Below are 19,721 nucleotides of genomic sequence, written 5' to 3' on the forward strand. Positions count from 1 at the left end.
GGGCTAGGCTAACCCCATTGAACTTGAATGTGGGGGTCCAAGGCCGCGTGTGTTCCCACTCAAAGGGAAGCTGGTCCTTTCTCACAAAGCCCCTGCTCCCTGCGGGATGGGACGTGAGCTGGAGGCAGGGAGGCCTCAGGTGCCTGTGTCTGACTTAAGGATGCGTTTGCCCCCCAGGCTTTCCAGGACTGACCGGGCTGCAGGGGCCTCAGGGAGAGCCAGGACAGGTCGGAAGGCCCGGCGACAAAGGCGATTCTGGCTGGCCGGGGACTCCAGGCTTACCAGGTAAGACCATCCCTCCCTTGGGTTCTTCAGAGTGGGGTCTGCTGGTTGAGGAGGGTGCCGTCAGCCAGGCTGGCCTCTCTCCGGGCTATTTTCCCTAAGACTGTGTGAGATAACAGGCCGGGTGTGCGTGTTACACACCAAGACAGGGTCTGCAGTTGTCCGAGCCCAGTGGAAAAGACAGACATGCCAACCCACAAAGAAGTTTCCACTTCCTGGAAAGATGAATGCACACCTGCCCGGGAGGCCTTAGGGCCACTCCTCGGTCAGCACAGGGCAGTGCAGAGGCGAGCTGGAGGGACGGACGCCAGGATCCCTATTGTTCCGCCTCGGCCTTTCCTGGCTTCCCACTCAGCCAGGTCTGGCGGAGCCCTTGGGGGAATTTGGGGGGTTCTGTGCCCTGGCCTGGATAGGCTCCTGCTCAGGGGACAGGCCCTCTGCCACCCTGACAGGCCCCTGGTCAGGAACAGGCCCTCAGCTGCTCTCTTCTCCGAACTGAGGGAGACCCACACTCGGGGCCCTGAGACACGCCCTTTGCCACACTCACTGCGCACATCGTGGGAAGCATCGCTGCCCGTTTCCTGAGTCCCACTGTAGAAACGTTTATCCCCAGAATCCAGAGGGAGTGGAACTAATGCCAGGCTCTCGGTTCCGAGCACAGTTTTTACAAAGCAAATATACTTGGTGACTCACTCGTCAAGAAGAGAAGCGAGCACACCGGCTCCCCTCTGGCTCTACCGAGTCTGTGAAAGATTCTGTGAGAACAGTCTCTAAGTTAAGCAGTTCTCCTGGGTGACGTGGACGTGATTAATTGACACGTCAGAGTAAATGCTGGACTGCTTCCTGTTTGCTGGGCTTCTGAATACATCGGTCGGTGACTGTATCATAGCAAACCAAAATATGTCTGAATTTGACATATTTGAATTTGAACCCTGAAGTTTAAGGGTTTGTCTCTTTGCTGCCCCACGCACGAAATAACCACGAGTGAAACCCCACAGGTTTTCCGGGCATCCGAGGCATCAGTGGATTGCACGGCCTGCCAGGCACCAAGGGCTTCCCGGGATCCCCAGGTACCGTCTGTCTTCTTTTCAAATTATAAAAGTTATTCATATTCAGTGGAGAAAAGTTTTTAAAAATATATTTAAACAAAAGGAAAAAAATCACCCATAGTCCTATTGCTATTAAAATATTCTCTTTAGAGATGTTTTATGTAACCAAATATTTATCTCTCCACAGGTAAGTTTGTGTGTGTGTAATTATATGTGAATTCACACACTCATGCTCCATTTAACATTTCAATTCCAGTTTAAATGGTCCAGTTAATCACTCTGTCCCGCCATCAATTGCCCTGATCACCTGCTATGGGAGCGGGAAGGTTTGAAACAGTGTCTCTCTTTAAACCTGATAAAGGCTTGGCATGAAGAGCAGCCTCAGGCAGGCTCCCAGCCCCACAGCCTTCAGAGGAGTCTCATTTTCTCATCTGTGCAGCGAAGGGGTTCAACTACCATCTCTAGGGTCCTTCTGAGTCTCAGATTCTGGGACACTGAGGCCTCGTAGCCAGCTGAAATCTCCGTGGCTGTCTTCCGGTTTCTGTGTTTGAGTCTCACTGAAGAGCGCTACTGTGGTTTCGCGTACGAGTTAACTTGCCATGGCTGAAGATGCTGACGTCGCTGCTTGCTAACCCTGCCACAGGTGCGGACGTCCGCGGAGACCCAGGTTTCCCAGGTCCTGCTGGGGACAGGGGTGACCCAGGAGAGGCCAATACCCTTCCAGGCCCTGCCGGAGCCCCGGGACAGAAGGGGCAGCAAGGAGCCCCAGGTAAGGCCAGACAGTTACAGTAATTCCATCTGCATATCCAGCACCCAAAAGGTGGGGCGGCGGGAGGGAGTGTGGGTCTGAGAGATGACAAGCTGGAGAGTTCCTTGTTGCAGAACCTCTTGGCTAGTCTTCCATCGCTTTTATTATAAAATGTGTCTTATTCCACCAAAGTTAGTTATTGACCCCCAGCTTATAGTGAGGATAAGGCACCTGGGCCCAAGGATCACATTCCGTCCCCTCGGTGACCCCCAGGGCACCTCACCCATACAAGCACTCTGAGTGTTGGATAAGTGGACAAATTCACGTGTCACAGCCTCTGAGCTAAGCCCGCCTGACGGCTTGGAACGTGGGGGCAGCTAACCAGGGAGAGGTGGTCTCTGCCGCTGAGAAAGAAACCCACCTCCCACCTCCCCACCCACCCATCCACCAGCCAAACCATGCTGGAGCCAGCACTGAGGTGGGAAAGGTTCCCACATAAAATGTAACCAGTATCCGGAGTGGAGCGTGCCTTGATCATGAGCCTCCAGCCCCAGTGTTCATTTTTTGACCATCCGTGGGCACCTCCCCGGCTCAGCCAGCATTTTGTCCGCACGGCAGCCTTGAGCTGGGGACTGTCTGTGGTGCAGGCACTGGTGCCGAGCAGCACAGGGGGACCGGGCCCCGCCACACACTAGGCTTCCAAGCACCAGGGCCTGAGTGCAAGTGCTCAGGTCAGAGTTCCCTCTGAAGCCGGAACCAAAGACCCCACAGAGGAGAAGCCAGAACCTGAGGCCAGCGACCGGTCCCCTGTGGGGGGCAGCAGGTGTCTCAGGCCTCTCAGACCACATCATCTAATTCCTCAGGGTCTGTCACCTCCCGTCTCCCCTTTCACATAGCTAGAAACTCCAGAATTCCCCGATATCCAAGCTCCACGGCGTTGGTCTGAAGGCAGGAGCATGAGGAGGGGGGCTGCCAACTGGGGCCTTAGTGTGAGTCCTGGGAGGCTGCAAGGTACTCACACAGCCCCACTCAGGGGTGAGGATCTAGGGTCAGTCTACTGTCACAGTCCCACTCAGGGGTGAGGATCTAGGGTCAGTCCACCAGCACAGGCCCCAGTCAGGTGTGAGGCTCTAGGGTCGTTCTACTGTCACAGACCCAGTCAGAGGTGAGGATCTAGGGTCAGTTTACTGTCATAAGCCCACTTAGGGGCGAGGATCTAGGGTCAGTCTACTGGCACAAGCCCCCCAAGAGTCCTCAGTGGAGCTGGCCACACCCACGACTTTAAAGTCAAATGCCTGTATGTGTTCTTGTTATGCCTCACGAGCAGTGTGATCTTGACATGACTTTGTCTGTAAAATGAGGGTAGAAACGCACCATGTGGGTCCTGGGAGGATTCAGTGAGATAATATAGGTAAAGCTCTTGCACACAGGAGCCGAGCAATCAATGCTGGCTTCTCTAACAGGCCTCAAAATATTTTTTTGGTCATGCTTGTCTGTTCACCTGTCTGCCCTCTGAGAGGGATCAGGGAACACAGTGATGAGAAAGACTCCATGGGAGACGGAGATGAGACCTCGCCCAGGAGGGACAGAGGGACGTGAGGCATCAGTGTCACGTGGTGCACGCAGTCCCAGCCCGCGGACAGCACCTACACGGCATCAGCTGTTACTGTGGCTGTTACGCATCACAAGCGTGCCGTTCAGGCTCTGACACTGACAGCGAGGGCTAATTACAGTTTCCACAAAGGCAGAAATTACCTCTTATTCCCCGATCTGTACCTTGGCCGAGTGCCTGGCACAGAGTACATGCCGGGTAAATGTTTGTTCTGGAGGAACCCTGTGAAGCTGTAGGGCAACTCTCTTCGACTTCAGTTGGAAAAGGTGTGTGTGCTCCAGAACATCCCTAGCTCACCCCCAGCGGTCCCATTGCTCATTCGTCTGTGCAGCATCAGTTTCTTAAAACTCCTCTTGAACCGACCGTGCAGCTCCCTGCGCGCCATCAAGGGGGCCGAGAGTGTGTCTCAGGCTCTCAACAATCCTGAGGCACAGTGTCCCTTTTTTAAAGCCATTGTCCTCTACAAGGCCCTCGTCCTGCATGAAAGTCACAATCACCCAGTGACCTGGTGGCTTCTGAGCAGCCCTGGAGGCCAGAGCAGATCCTTCATGCTGCCCCCCGGGCCTCAGCGTCTGGCCAGGATGAGGGATAGGTGACTTTCCGTAGTGACATTCACAGGCGGCTCGGTCAGGACTGGCACACTGCTCTGAGAGTGGGGAAATAATCCCAGTCCATTGTCGTCCCTCAAACGAGTTTCATCTCAGGCCAGAAGCTCGAATTTGCAGCCTCATTTCTCTCTGCAGCTCACGTTGGGGCTTCAGGTTGTGGTTTACCTCTGAGCTGTGCAAAACGGCCTGTCGCCGACCCTCGTTAGTCAGGGGTTCTTTTTTCAGTCTTAGGAAGATCCACGGGGCACCGAGAACACAGAGTTGTTTGTGTCCCAATTCCAGCAAACTGACTCCTGCTTGCTCCGTGTTCTCGTTCACAGACGACTGCTCCCGGCAGGGAAGTTCAGTGTGTTTTCGTGGGAATCTGGCCAATCTGCGTCTTCTAACTCCCGAGTTTTTGCCGTTCCTCACTGACCCTCCCCATCTATTTGTTACTTTGTGACAGTAGTTAGTAGCAGCTCCACTGGTGTCATTTTATATCAAACTACAGATGGTGGCTGGTCAGTCCCCACAGGTGTAGTAAATCCACTTGCTTATTGCCTGTAATTAGTGAGACTAGGCGACACCCTCCTAAATGTTTCTCCGTCCCACTCAGAAGTCACATAAACGGGGTCCTGTCCCCGTGATGGGTGTCAGACCTCCCGTCGTGGAAGTCTCTCGTGTTGCTGATGAATGTCGATTAGTGATGAAGCCGCATGGGGCACACAAGAGTCCCCTGTTAGTTACCTTTTCTGGTCTCACATTTTTGTACTGTGTTGGCCCAGTTCACTGTTCTTTCTAGACTAGAGACAATGGCCCCTGGATACTTGGGCATTCTGATTTTTCACAGTGTTCTTGTACTAATCTCTTAGTCCCCAGGCCTTAAGGGAAAATAAATACTCAGATGGTGATGAGAGAGAACTAACCGCCTTCCCCACTGGCTGTTCAGCTCACCGCTGCCTTGGCACATTCGGGCACTCACAAATGGCGTGTTGGCTGAAGCTCAGGGAGCAGTAGAATTCCCAACGATTTCCTCTTGTGGGACCGCCCTCCAGGGCCAGTCCTCGATGAGTGCCGCGGGGCTCCAGCCTCTGACTCAGGGCAGTCCATTCTTGTCACCTGCAGTGGTGATGCTCTGTAAAGTCGCTGCAAACACTGACCTAGCAATCGCAGCCTCTGCTCCTAGTAGAAATACAGGTGAGGTTCCTGCGAGCCCTGGTCACATTATCGTCAACAGATCAATACATAACTAGCTTTATGTGTGTTTCTGTTGAAAGACACCTTATTTGATATATACTGGGGATTCATTAACATTGAGCTCATGGCCATCGGTGCTGTAACTCAGGCCTGAAGGAAGCTCATCTAACACACATGTCTTCTCCATGGGGCACGGCACAGCCTTCCCGAGCTAAGGAGCACAGACAGCACTTCAGCATGATGCTGGGGGTCCAATTTACAGTGAAGTCACCAACAAAAAGCACAAAAATGCCGAAACATGGCACTAAGCAGAAACGAAAAGGACCCTTATTTACCCTCTGGGCTGAACCGGGAAGGTGGGGTTTCGCTTGGTTGGACCTCGGCTGGGACTCAACTATTCTGCCTCTCCATGCTTGTCCAGGAATGCCCAGAGTATTGATTTGCGGTCACAGTAAATCTTAGTCTGTAGGCGACATGGCAAATACAAAATCTGTGAGTAATGAGGGTGGACTCTGTCCAGAGCTGGGATCCAAGATACTGAAGGACAGCCACAAAGGGGATTAAAACATCCCTGTAGTCCATCAGCCTCACTTGCCACTACTGGAAACTTCCGTCCTCTCACAAGTGCTAGCCGGGCCAAGAGAGCTAACCTCTCAGGTGAGGCGCTCAGGGCGGGGCCTAGGCCTCATCCACAAGCAGCAAAATCGCGATTGTGAGTGACCCTTGGCCAAGCCTGCGGCTGAGCATAGTCAGGCAGCCCCCCGAGCAAGAAGCATGCTCAGGAGGACAAGATTCCAGCAGAGGCAGGTTCTGGGGACCCTCTAGGCAGCAGGAGGGGGCTGGTGGGAGTGGGGCCCGCATAGCCCCTGCCCCCCGACCCGTCCCAAGAGCCTGCAGCGTGCCGTGTCCCCTGGCCTCGGGGCCCTTCCGTCGCTGCCTCTGCTTGGTGGCCCTACTCCTGGACAGGTGATGGCATGGAGGGGAGACAAAGGTGAAAACGTTGGATGCTGGTACTAAAAATGGCTTCTGTTTCCCTCCCAAGGGGAGCGAGGCCCGGTGGGGAGTCCAGGACTTCAGGGCTTTCCTGGCGTCACCCCCCCCTCCAACATCTCTGGGTCACCTGGTGACAAAGGGGCGCCGGGGATATTTGGCCTGGAAGGTAAGCGGGACTCACACTTCTTTCTGGGCGTTGGAATCTCTGGGGGCGGGAGCTGGCGGGGACCTGATTCCTTTAGGGATGGACAGACTTTGTTCCCCCCTTGAGGATGTTATGTGGAGTGAAATAAGCCACGCACGAAAGGGCAAATGCTGTATGATTCCACTGATGTGAGGTCCCTAGAGCCGTCACAGTCACAGAGACAGAAAGGAGAATGGGGTCACCAGGGGCTGGGCGAGGGGGAGGGGGAGCTAGTGTTTAATGGGGACAGAGTTCCAGTTTAGGAAGATGAAAAAGATCTGAGATGGATGGTGGTGATGTTTGCACAACAGTGTGAGTGTACTTAATGCCACTGAACTGTATAAAAATGGTTAAGATGCTAAGTTTTGTGTTATGTATATTTTACCACAATAAAAAAAAGTCACCCAGTGTTACAGACTTGCCAAAGACCGTCCCCTACACGGATGACTTTGCGTCTGGCCTCCTGGGTGCCTCCTGCAGCGGGTCCCAGGCCACATGGCGGTGACCAGGCCTTCCTCCCATTTCAACCCCCATTCTTTGACTAATGTCGATAGGTTATCGAGGGCCCCCGGGGCCACCTGGCCCTGCTGCTGTTCCTGGAAGCAAAGGAGAGGAGGGGAACCCAGGATCTCCAGGAAACCCAGGGACCAAAGGATGGGGTGGGGACCCGGGACCCCAGGGCCGGCCTGGCGTGTTCGGTCTCCCAGGAGAAAAAGGTAACGTGCCCCTGGAAGGCTCCTCTTCCCGGGAGGCTGGCAGCACCGGTCAGAGATGACTGGAGCCCCCACCCGGACACGCGTGTCCTCAGTGTCCCGCTTGTCTCACAGGGCCCAGAGGTGAGCAAGGATTCATGGGAAACACAGGAGCCACCGGGAGTGTGGGCGACCGAGGCCCCAAGGGACCCAAAGGAGACCGAGGGCTCCCGGGTAAGTGGCGGTCCACGCTCCTGCAGAGCCGCCGTCCCAGGTCGGCTGCCTCCAGAGAGGCCTCCAGGACTATTCCCCCCGCTCCGGGCCTGGGCCTAGACCCCTCTAGGGTCACTCTTTGCTGTGGGTCCAAACCCTAAAGCACAAAGAGGAAACCAAGAGGGGCCTGCCTGCACTCCCACAGGGACTTGTGTGACAGTAGGTGTTGAAGGGCAGGCACAGAGCAACCTCTCAGACGGGTGATTATCCGTCTCGTCTCTAGAGTGAGATTCTTCCAGGAAGGTCCAAGACTGGTTTCAATGGGTAAAAAAATGGAAGAGATCAGAGAAGGAAGTGAAGTGGTTCTCGTGTGTCAACCGGCCTTTCTTTTCCCTTCCAGGTGCCCCCGGTTCCGTGGGCTCCCCAGGGATTGCCGGAATCCCCCAGAAGATTGCCATCCAGCGGGGGCCAGTGGGTCCACAGGGAAGGAGAGGCCCCCCGGGGGCACAGGGAGAGATGGGGCCCCAGGGCCCCCCAGGAGAACCAGGTAGAGCCCTGCTGTGGGGCCAGGGAGGGCTCCTTTCCCCTTTTGCCTGGTTTCCACGTGTGTTTTCTTGCTGAAAAGTGTGTACAACACCGGTGACGCTGAGCGTCGTCTCTCTCTCCATGGCGCTCACACCTGTTTTCGGTGGCTGCAGGTTTCCGCGGGGCTCCAGGGAAGGCGGGGCCCCAGGGAAGAGGTGGTGTTTCTGCTGTGCCCGGATTCCGAGGAGACCAGGGACCCATGGGGCACCAGGGACCCATTGGCCAGGAAGGTGAGTGCTGGCCCAAGGGCAGGGAGGCTCTTCCAGGTCCCACTGTGGGTCTGACACATGGACCGTGGTGTGCAGGGAGGGGGAAACGAGTGACGGACAAGCAGACGTGAGAGGCTGCCACCCCTTCCGCTCCGCCACCCAGCGTGGCTCCTAGGGCCCTCACTGCAGCCTCGGTCCCTGGGCGCTCCATAACTCCTGCCCCCACTCCACAGTACCTGCGCCTGGCAGAACACCTGGCGCAGAGTCCCCAGAACAGGCTGGCTTGCTTCCTTCCTCTGAGATGCCTGCAGGAGCCTCAGAGAGGAAGCAGTCGACGTACTCCAGGAGACAGGATTGGTAACAATCTTGAAGGCCTGAGGCAGTGAGCAGAAAGAAACCAAGGACATGGACAGGAGCTGTTGTAAAGTCTTGTATTGTTGATTTCTTAAAGTTATTAGTGCACGTGCAGGATGGGGTAGCCAGAAATGATACAATGTGTGCAAAAATTCCTCGAGATTTGTTGTAGTCCGCTTGCGCACAGTTTGAGCCAGCCGTCGGAGGGCTGTGCTGAAAGTTGAACGCAGTCCAGATCACAGGAAGTAGCAGTCCGCCGATGGACTGACCCACGGCCAGGAGATTATGTAACGTGGGGGATGCACATCTGAAGACATGCATGGACGGGGGGGACCATCCAGCCTGGGAGACCAAGACAGCGAAGGGTGGAGGAAGTGACGAGAGGAGAAAGTGATGAGATGTGAAGACGTCCCCAGCGGGGAGGGGTCGGGGGAGGCAGGCTCACCCAGGACAGCTGATTTCCAGTATCTGAAGGGCTGTCCTGGTAGAGGCAGATGAGACGTTGTATGTGCTCCGAGGGGCAGAATCAAGCCCCCCGAGTGGACGTTACGGGAATGGCTCAAACGTACAATTAGCCACCTCTACTGGAATCATCCAGCAAAGGGGGGCCTGCCACGTGGGGTTGAGGAGGCTTGTTCATTGGGTGGGGGCTGGGCTGAGATACTTACGGGGACCCTCAGCTCTGAGGTACTCTAGTTCTTGCTCAGCATCGGCGCATCCTGAGGGGCAGGCTTGTGGGGCCAACTGGGTCCATGCCCACGTTCAGTTCCATCACTCAGTGTCAGTACTGAGCATGGAACGTAGGTCAGGGCCTTCCCAAGAGGCTCCTGGGCTACCCAGGGCAGAGCCACTGAGACACCAGCCTTGGGGGAAAGCAAAGTGGCCGCTGTAAATGTCCCCGTGCCATGTCAGCCACGCGATGTGGGCTGAGGTCCGCACGGAGCTGAAGGGTGGCCGCCGTCTCTCTCTCTCTCTCCCCCCCCCCCCCGCAACCCCCCCGGACCCTAGGGGCACCAGGCCGCCCGGGGAGCCCGGGCCTGCCTGGCATGCCCGGCCGCAGCGTGAGCATCGGCTACCTGCTGGTGAAGCACAGTCAGACGGAGCAGGAGCCCATGTGCCCCGTGGGCATGAAGAAGCTGTGGAGTGGGTACAGCTTGCTGTACTTTGAGGGCCAGGAGAAAGCCCACAACCAGGACCTGGGTAGGTACCGCCCGCCGAGCCTGGGGCCGGCTCCGCTGGAGGTGGTCAGGACCGGCGGCCACGGCGAGGTTCATGAGTCCTCCAAGACGGATGAGCCTCTCCTGATTGAAGGCACTGGGCCCATCCACACCCCTGCGGTTTCAGAAAAGATTCAAAGGGCCTGTGATGCCCTAAACCTCAGGTCAGGCCCGCGGAGACCTGCCTCTTAACCCAGCAGTGCCTACCCCGGGCTCACGTGCGGCCCCGCTCCGCCTGGAGCCACCAACTGCTTCACTTCCTTCTTGCTTTTCACCCCAAGCTCTGTAGACAGTCAGGCTGGGCCCTGAGGGACTGGGAGTCACCTAGAACGCCCAGGAAAATGGGCATGTGCATACGTGTGCTGGTGTTTATTCAAGTAAGCCTGATGGCCAACAGGAATTAAAACGCGTTAAGCGCACACAGGAAATGCAGCAGCAGGCACTGAGAGCGGGGCCCGGGGGGCCTTGGGCTGCGTGTCTGTGGCCGGGACAGTGGTTACCTCAAGGGGAGCCACTTGTGGAAATCGCCAGGCCGAGCCCTGATGGTTTGTGCACATTCCTGTCTATATGGTGCACTTCCATAAGAAGTTTTAAAAAAGTGGGGCAAAGCAAACTCGGGTAAGGGCCCGAAAGAGAGCTGGGAACAGGGCCAAGGGGCCGCAGCGCCTGACAGGCTTCTGGAGGGGCGCTCCTGTTCGGCTTGGAGCTTATAAGCGATGGATGTGAAAGGGAGCCCTGCTCAGTTAGGGTTCACCCAGGCCCAAAGAGAAAGCCGTCTGGTTGCCCAGGAGTTCCTTCTGGGAGGGCCCGTGAGCTGTGCTGAGCCGGGCCCTCCTCTTGGCGGCCATCCCAGCTTCTTGGAGCTGGCCTTCTAAGACCCCCAACATGGGCCGCACCCAGAGTCCTCTTCCACAAAGACGCCTCCCCCGCTGGCCCCTCCCAGTCCAGAGGCGTGTGGGAACATCTAGAAGAGCAGGGCTAAAATGCCAGTCTAGTCTGCTCCCAAAAAACGGAAGTGGAAAGCCCAAGCTCGGTCCCGGTCCCCCCCTCACCCCCGGCCCCTGCCCGGCTGAGCCCTACCGGTCCCTGACGTGGGCCTCCCGGGCCTGCAGGAGCCTCTTCCCGGCCGCGCTCAGCTGTGCCCACCCCCCCCCCCCCCCGCAGGGCTGGCAGGCTCCTGCCTGGCCCGCTTCAGCACCATGCCCTTCCTGTACTGCAACCCCGGCGACGTCTGCTACTACGCCAGCCGGAACGACAAGTCCTACTGGCTCTCCACCACTGCCCCGCTGCCCATGATGCCCGTGGCCGAGGAGGACATCAGGCCCTACATCAGCCGCTGCTCTGTGTGTGAGGCCCCGGCCGTCGCCATCGCCGTCCACAGCCAGGACGTCTCCATCCCCCACTGTCCGGCGGGATGGCGGAGTCTGTGGATCGGGTATTCCTTCCTCATGGTGAGTGGTGCCTGCCTGCTCGCTCTCAGAGTGTGGAACCGGCTGGGAGTCTGGCTCCTCTCCCCAGCCACACCCTGGCTAGGAAGCAGCAAGGGCAGCTGCCTTTAAGAATAATCAGACAGGGTAGTCGTTCAGGTTGTGCACAGCACAAGGGCACCTGGCCCAGAGGATGAGTGAGAGCCAGAGTACAGCCTGCACTTTTGCCTGCACTTTGCTAACAAGAGCCATGTGCCCAGGCATGGGGCTGCCCCCACCTAGAGGGGACCCATTAATTTGCCACCCAGCCGTTGTACGGGCTGTAATTAGGGTGAATTTGGCTTGTTGTCCTTCCTACTAAGCAGAACACCACAGGTAAAGGTCTTCTGGTTTATCAGAAGGTTAAACATAGGGAAGAATTTTATCTCAATTCCTAAGCAGCTTATGTAGAATCTATCTGGAACCTAGAATGCTCTCAGAAAATATCTATTAACTGGTTGGTTTAAAACAGATACATACTGGGCCGGCCCCGTGGCTTAGGGGTTAAGTGCGCGCACTCCGCTGCTGGCGGCCTGGGTTCGGATCCCGGGCGTGCACCGACGCACCGCTTCTCCGGCCATGCTGAGGCCGTGTCCCACATACAGCAACTAGAAGGATGTGCAGCTATGACATACAACTGTCTACTGGGGCTTTGGGGGGAAAAATAAATAAATAAAATCTTAAAACAGATACATACTGATTAGGAAAATCCTGGAAAACCAGTGACAGATCACTTTTGGGTATAAAATAGGGAACTCTCGGTTTGGGGCAGCTTAGGCTTAGCTTAAAATCAAGGGAAGAGACTACGCCACAGTGGGGTCCCTTACTGTTTTCCTGCTTACTCCCCACTGTGGGGAGAAAGAAAGCCCCGTGGGTACAGAGCTTGCATTCATATTTATTGAACTTATATTTATTATGACTGTCATAACTCCAGCTATATTGACTGGATGCCCAACATGTTAAATATTTCATAAATTATATTAACAACATAACACATAAATTAGATAATGTTTGCTTATTTTGTCAAAACAACAGAAAGAAAACCCCTAGATTCTAGGAAAGGAAGGAGATGTTAAACAAGGATTGATATTTTAATATTTTTAAAGCTACAGTCATTTGAAGCAACGGGATACAAATTTTATGCAGGGACTGGCACACTTCCTACTTTCCCAGAAGCTGATCCTGTGAGGTGACTTTTGGGGATGGACAGAGCACCCCTCTTGTGGTCTCCCGTGACCTTGAGGTGCCTCAGTGTCAGGAGGGACGAGCTCTGGTCGCTCCTACTTTTTCACTCCCATCGTGACATTGGACAGTAAGAGCCGAGCCTCTCTGTCACGAAGGGAGAGATGTCCTGGACCCAAATGTCAGAGACGCTCCTGCCCCCTGAGCAGTTACCCCCAGTCAGGGTCACTGGATCAGCACACCACCCCTGCTTCAGTAAACCCTCCCAGCCCAGCCAGCCCAGAACCTGACTCCCCCAAAGACGAGGTGACAAGATGAGCCCAGTGTGTGCACTTGTGTGAGTGTGCATGGGTGTGTGCCTGTGTGTGCACGTGTGTGTGGACCAAACTCAGAGCCCTTCCCCGGCCCAGCTGGTCCCAGCTCTGAGGCCTCCAGCTCGGTGCTTCCTCCTGACCCCGGCCTGGCAGCCCCAGTGTTAGAGGGGATGTCGCAGGGGGTCTCTGTTGACCCGGATGGATGTTAACTGCTTGTTGTTCAGCTGGGGGACAAAGCCATCAATGACAACCTGCCCGTCTGTCCCCGGGGAGCCACTTACAGCCCTGCCCTCTCTCCCCTCAGCACACGGCCGCGGGCGACGAGGGTGGCGGCCAGTCGCTGGTGTCGCCGGGCAGCTGTCTGGAGGACTTCCGAGCCACACCCTTCATCGAGTGCAATGGGGGCCGAGGGACCTGCCACTACTACGCCAACAAGTACAGCTTCTGGCTCACCACCATCCCCGAGGAGAGCTTCCAGGGCTCGCCCTCCTCCGACACCCTCAAGGCGGGGCTCATCCGGACGCACATCAGCCGCTGCCAGGTGTGCATGAAGAACCTGTGAGGCCGCCCGGCCCGCCTCTCCTCGGTCCACGGGCAGCGGAGCCGCCTTGGTGCTTACTCTTAACTTATTACCTCAGATGACCATCCAAAAATCAATTTCATTTTTTTCTTTAAAAAGCAAGAAAAGGTAACCAAAGGAATTCAGCACCAGCACTTACACCACATAGCCCTTGTCTCCCCAGGCACCCGCCACCCTGCCCCCACAGAGTGCGGCCCGCCTGTGACACTGACACCCCTCCAAAACGGAAACCCGTTACCAACCCAGCACCTGGCAGCCGTACTAGACTATAATGCGCTAGGCGTAGCTACCTTCTTACCACGCACCCATGTAGTCACTGCGCTTCCAGACGCCACAGACGACCCTTAGTTAACTCACTTAGTGGGGTGGTATAGACGTGAAGCCTGGCAGCGCAAGGGCTCCTGAACTCCCTCCGCTCTCCCCACGGGAGGGTCTCCCGGGGCGGCCCGGCTCTGCCCTCTAAGCCTTGATGGCAGCACTGTTTCCTCCGGAGACCGTGGATGTGACCCATCCCAGTCCCCTCAGGAAGGCCGGCCTGGCCTTTCCTACTACAACTCTGATGGTCGCTCACTGGCCGCCATTCCTCCTCCGGGTCCTCACAGACCACTGGGTTTGGCAGAACTCCTGTGGCGGCAGAGACCTTCTGAGCCTGTCATCCACCAGGCCCCTTGATGGCGGAGGGGAGTTGGGGGTGTGTCCCCACCCGCAGGTTGTCTGGAGACTCAGCCCGCTCTCTGTGGTGCGTGCGCTCCCGCGCCCACTCTGTCCTCTGTAACCACCACGGAATAAAAGTTGGTTTGGAACGTTTTTATACCCAAGTTGTTGACTGCCTGAACTTTCTCGAGTCTGTCGAGCACAAAATTTGCCATAGTCCGGGGCGCTGCCTCTGGCCTGGGGCTAGCAATGTGCATGGCTAGGCACCAGCCGCTGATTTTCTGAGTCAGCAGCCTTGAACCCAAGTCTGTGGTATTGTCATTCATTTCTCAGGGAGCTGTGTTTGTGCTTATAATCCTTAAGGTTTACAGAAAACATCCCGACCATCACTCATAGGAATTGGGAGGATGAGTACTTCACAAACGGCCTTGCAAAGCCATCCAATTTGTTCCGACATAGCATCCAAATCAAATCATAGTATTTCCAAGAAATAGTCTCCAAGACGAGTTTCTGGCTTCGATTTCTCTGGAGCCTGGCTGACCTTTGGGAACCCACTCACAGAATTTATTTTTACCCTTTAAAATTCAATCTCCTATTAAACTTTTTCTAAGAACAATTTCCACATAACGAAATAAGTATTCCACCAGATAATGTTATTTGAAACAGATCAGCAACTGTCTTGTCTTGTATTCCCCCAGATGCTCAAGAGACAAGGACTCTGCACAGGAGGGTTATTTGGGGACGTGATTCCAGGGGATGGAGTGGGGCCAGAGCAGATTGAACCCAGGAAGGAGGGCACCTTCCTAAGGGGGTTACCACCATGGGCAGTTGAGGGCTCTGTCCTGGGGGAACCCACTGAGGAAGGACACAGAAGGAGCCTGAGATTGTCCCTCCAGGGCACAGGAAAGGACGTTTGCAGCCTCCAGCTCTTGTCCCCAATGGTCAAGGGTTGCCCACGAGTGTTGGCTCCCTCTCACTTCTGGGTATGCCATGGCTGGGTGGGCAGGGGTGTGGGCTGCAGCATCCCAGGTCGGGGCAGCAGAGAGCCAGGCAAAGCTGATGCAAGGTACCATAGGCTACACCTATACACAGCTGGTTTCCATAGCAACAGCTGTAGCAAAAAGATGGCCCAAGAGGCTGTGAGGCTGGGGCTTGACAGATGCGCAGCGCAGCACCCCCGGCAAAGCCTGTGGAGGCAGCTGTTGATTACAGACCCCAGTCCCCACCATCAAGGGGCAATCATGACGTTGTCTCCATCCCGAAGACTCCTGCTGGACTTGGTTTAAATTTGAGGCCTCTATGTTGTCCACACTTCAGGGTTAGGTGCTGAGCCACGAAGGACGGGGCACGGAGGACCCGCATCCTCCCTAGAGGCACATACACCCAGGTAGCCCGAGCCCTCCCCACTCTTGGGGCCCTTGCAGAGCACAGGCTGACTCAGGAAGCCCTGCCTCCCTTCCACGGCCCAAGCTCAAGAGCAAAGGGCAGCTGGGGTGCAGGCAGGCTCAGAAGGCGTGGGCCATGTGATGGCACAGACTGGCCGTAACACCAGCCATTGCCGCAGAGGCGGTTTGATCATCCGAGGACAGGGTCCAGCTTCTCCGTGGGGGGACACACTCTTGCCTGGAGCTGACTTATCCCTAATTGTACACTTAGAAAAATTCAGTTTTACCTGCAGAGTTCTTGGAAAAGAAATTCTTGCATCTGGATTACGAGGCTTCTGTGTGGGGGGTCCCCACACCTCCCTCCCACCAGGAGGCGCTCGCTCCCGCTTATGGGCCCCCCCCCCCAACAGGAGCATGAACGACTGAGTGTGGCCGAGGAAGAGGGTAGGAAGTGCCCCCGGAGAGACACACGCTGTGCGTCCTGGAGATGATGGTGGCCCTCCCCAGGCCGGCCAGCCCCTGGATGGGGAATGGGCAGGACTGACCCCGCTCACCTTCCTGAGACACCAGCAGCCCTGACTGACCTGAAGAACTGACCTGGTTCCCTGGTCGAGAACGGGGCCCACGTGACGTCCATCCAGAAACCATGGGCAGGCTGGGACCCAAGGACCAGGCTCCCTATGGAGAGCGCAGGCTGGCACCCAAAGTGCACTTGGGACAGAGCCAAGACTGAAGTCTATTTTGAGGGCAACAATAAAGCATAAAATGTTTAAGTGGTGTTGATGGAGAATGCCATCCCTGGGCAACCCCCCAGAACTTGTGGCCATTCGGGGACACGAGCTGGGGGCGGTGCTCAAGGCAGATGGGCAAGAGATTCGAAGACTATTCGGGAGGAGAGGGCCTTGGGAATCCATTCAGCCAGCCCTGCCTTCAAGCATGAACCATAGAAATAATTCACAAGGCTCTTTTTCCCTCCACAGCCTCCAAAGACAAGTTCCAGGGTCTCTCTGGGTGGTGGTGTATTTCCTAGATGTGTCACCAGCAAAGACGCACTTTCCTGAAAATAAATACAACTCCTGCCCATACACTGGCAAATTAAATCAAATCAATGAAAAGTAATCAAACTGATCCATTTTCATTTTTCAATGGGCTACAGTTGTGAAATTGAAGTGTGAGGCCTCGAGACGGGCTTCAGGAACAGGACGCCTTAACTGAGGTACCCCATCACACACAGGAGGCTATGCCAGCACATTATCCTGCAGACCAGATGCATTCACTCACTGGAGAGCGTGCACCACAGAGGGCAGAGGAGGCAGCCTGCAGGGGCCCAGAACAGAGATCATGGCACCCACCAAAATTACTGAACACCCCCACCAAAAAAAAACTACTCACTAGGGGCCGACCCCGTGGCTTAGCGGTTGGGTGCGCGCGCTCCACTACTGGCGGCCCAGGTTCGGATCCCGGGCGCACACAGGCGCACTGCTTGTCTGGCCGTGCTGAGGCCGCATCCCACATACAGCATCTAGAAGGATGTGCAACTATGGTGTGCAGCTAGGTACTGGGGCTTTGGGGAGAAAAACGGGAAAAAGAGGAGGAGGATTGGCAGTGGATGTTGGCTTAGGGCTGGTCTTCCTCAGCAGGGAGGGGAGGATTGGCATGGATGTTGGCTCAGGGCTGATCTTCCTCACAAAAAAAAAACTACTCACGAGACATTGTTTTCTCACTGGCCTTCTGCCTCCCTTTGCTTTCTGTCATGGACTGAATGTTTGTGTCCCCCCAAAATCCACGTTGAAGCTCTAACCCCTAGTGTGACAGTATTTGGAGGTGGGGTCTTTGGGAGGTCAAGAGGGTGGGGTCCTGATGATGGGATCAGCACCCTTATAGAAAAGAGAGACCAGAGCTCTCCCTGTCTCCACCATGCGAGGACACAGTGAGAAGGTGGCTACCTGCAAGCCAGGAAGAGGGCCCTCACCAGAGACTACATCAGTGGTGCCCTGATCTCAGAATTCCAGCCTCTGTAACTGTGAGAAATAGCCGTCTGCTGTCGAAGCCGCCCGTCTGTACATTGTTAGAGCAGCCTGAGCTGCTGAGACACCTTTCCCACAAAGAGCCCCAAGTCTGGCCTACTTGCTCTCAATTAAACCTCTAAGAAAACAAAAACTGCTGTTGTCTCACAGCTTCCCTCTCTCAGCATCTTCTAACAATAAAGCAGCCCACCCCCCAGCCACAGAAAGGGGGCTTCTGATTCAGTAACTGCCAGGGAACCCAAAGAGATCTAAACACAGAACTTTTAGTCTTGCTTTTATTATTGGAAGTCATGCCATCAAGATAACTAGGCAGATAGGCCAATCTGAATATTTCAGAATTTGTAAGGACTCACTGTAGCTTTTAAAGACAGAGAGAAGTACCTTACACTCTCAGCCATCTCCCAAGCGCCCCCAGCAAGGAGTCCACTGGGAGCCCAAATTAAGTCTAAACCACTAGAGTCTCCACACCAAGGTTTTTCTCAAAACTTTTTTAATAATATGTGTAGCTCACACTATTGCAACCAATATAAAAACCGTGATTCCTGATTTCGTCTAAATTCACATGTCGAGAATCATTATGAGGACTCAAGATACAAGGACCAAAGATAAATCACAGTGAAGAGGGACGTCTGAGAACAACAGACATGAAGGTCGTGCAGGTGTCGAGACAAGTGCACACACACCAGGCAATGGGTGCCCGTCAGAGCCAGGCTATTAGGAGAGGAGCAGCGAGGGGACGGGGCTCCAGGAGTCCCGGCTCTGCAGAGTGGGTTCTGTAGATGGTCCATCTGCTCCCACCTCCCACCGCAGCGATGGAGACGGAGGCGACTGCGCACGTTGAGTTTCTCTTCATAACCAGCTGTCCATTCCACTCTGGTCTCCTCCTCCGGGCGTCGTTACAAAGTAACTCCTTGCCTTTCTGTGCCCCTTCTGACTGCAGGTCTGTTGGCCACACGCCTGCCAATCGTGTAAACGGGGGGCCGGGGGCCCTGCGAGTCAGGCACAGCACCCAGCTTTGGTCTGTCTGGGCGGCTTGTAACTGCTGATGTCCACGGTCTGCACTGGCCCCTGGGCTCTCTGCTGCAGGATCATGGGCACCACCATCTCAAACAAGGTTTCAAATAGCAGGTCCACATTGTGCCCGGTTTTGGCGCTGGTCTCAAAGCACATCTGCTCAGCAGCTGGCGCATCCTTCTCATCCAGCATCTTGTACCTCAGGATCTTTTTATAGAGGGCCATCGCGTCCTCCAGCCGCACATGCTTGGGCACCTTGGGCGACGCACCGGCCGTCCCGGGGCTGTGTCCTTCCTTCTCCTGGCTCTCCGCGGCCCCCTCCTCCCTCAGGTCCACCTTATTCCCCACGATGGCGAAGAGGCAGTCGGTGTTGGCCGTGTCCGTCAGGCCCAGGAATCTGTCCTCCAGCTCCACCAGGCTCTGCGGGTGGTTCACATCGTAGGTAAGGATGACGGCGGCCGCCCCCCGGCAGTACATGGAGCCCAGGCCGTGGAACTGCTCGCGCCCTGGCAGGGGAGGGAAAGAAAGATGTAGTTATCTCTCCTCTTGGGATGCACCCACCGACCACACGGCCCGGGAGCCCAGGGAGGGACGATGCAACCTCGAGCCCAAATATGGGTGTGGCTGGACTGGATGGAGACTCTGGCATGCAGAAAGAAGTGACCGGCCAAGGCCCCACGGGATTAGGTGCCACACCCTCTCCTCCAGGAGCCTGCAGGCCCGTCCCCACAGCAAGCAGTTCCCAGACACCCTAGTCACGCGCACCCTAGTTACCCTACAAGACCAAGGAAGACACCCCGGGCCCCACTTCCCTTCTTATTAAAGGTTGTATGGACCGTCTGACTATTGCATTTTAAAAGAAGTTTAAATAAAATGCTACCACCAGGGGTCTGAATTCTTGATGACATAGTCTGTGCCACATCTCAGCATCAGCCGTTCTGACGTGGCACCAAGCAAACCTGCCTTTCACATGGGCGCATGGCTCCCGGGGCCCAACGTCCTGCTCCACCTCCAGGCTGCCCAGAGGCCCCGGCACCCGTCCAGGCCAGTCCTCTTGACTCGGGCCTCCCAGAGGCACCAAGGGCCCAGGAGGGGCCAAACTGCTGGGGGGAGCTGAGAAGTGAGGTAAGACGGTGGAGAACACACACACGCACACATGCGCACACACATATGCACA

The 19,721-nt window shown here is 55.7% G+C and overlaps 2 protein-coding genes across 4 annotated transcripts in view; one reads left to right on the plus strand and one right to left on the minus strand.

Annotated features, from left to right (window-relative positions):
* COL4A2 (collagen type IV alpha 2 chain) overlaps positions 1-14,282 on the plus strand; it is a 188,893-nt gene extending 174,611 nt beyond the window's left edge. For all 3 annotated transcript variants that reach the window (XM_058548477.1, XM_058548476.1, XM_058548474.1), the window contains exons 38-48: positions 178-285; positions 1,281-1,352; positions 1,975-2,100; positions 6,518-6,634; positions 7,207-7,368; positions 7,480-7,578; positions 7,958-8,104; positions 8,256-8,372; positions 9,714-9,905; positions 11,087-11,373; positions 13,189-14,282. In XM_058548477.1, coding sequence (XP_058404460.1) covers positions 178-285; positions 1,281-1,352; positions 1,975-2,100; positions 6,518-6,634; positions 7,207-7,368; positions 7,480-7,578; positions 7,958-8,104; positions 8,256-8,372; positions 9,714-9,905; positions 11,087-11,373; positions 13,189-13,446 — 1,685 coding nt within the window. In that variant the 3' untranslated portion in view covers positions 13,447-14,282. The remainder of the gene's footprint in view (positions 1-177; positions 286-1,280; positions 1,353-1,974; positions 2,101-6,517; positions 6,635-7,206; positions 7,369-7,479; positions 7,579-7,957; positions 8,105-8,255; positions 8,373-9,713; positions 9,906-11,086; positions 11,374-13,188) is intronic.
* Positions 14,283-17,797: 3,515 nt separating this feature from the next.
* RAB20 (RAB20, member RAS oncogene family) overlaps positions 17,798-19,721 on the minus strand; it is a 34,203-nt gene continuing 32,279 nt past the window's right edge. The window contains exon 2 of the mRNA XM_058548479.1: positions 17,798-19,050. Within this exon, the coding sequence (XP_058404462.1) occupies positions 18,527-19,050 (524 nt within the window). The 3' untranslated portion in view covers positions 17,798-18,526. The remainder of the gene's footprint in view (positions 19,051-19,721) is intronic.

The sequence above is a fragment of the Diceros bicornis genome, chromosome 9 (genome assembly GCF_020826845.1).
Source record: "Diceros bicornis minor isolate mBicDic1 chromosome 9, mDicBic1.mat.cur, whole genome shotgun sequence".
Taxonomy (NCBI): domain Eukaryota; kingdom Metazoa; phylum Chordata; class Mammalia; order Perissodactyla; family Rhinocerotidae; genus Diceros; species Diceros bicornis.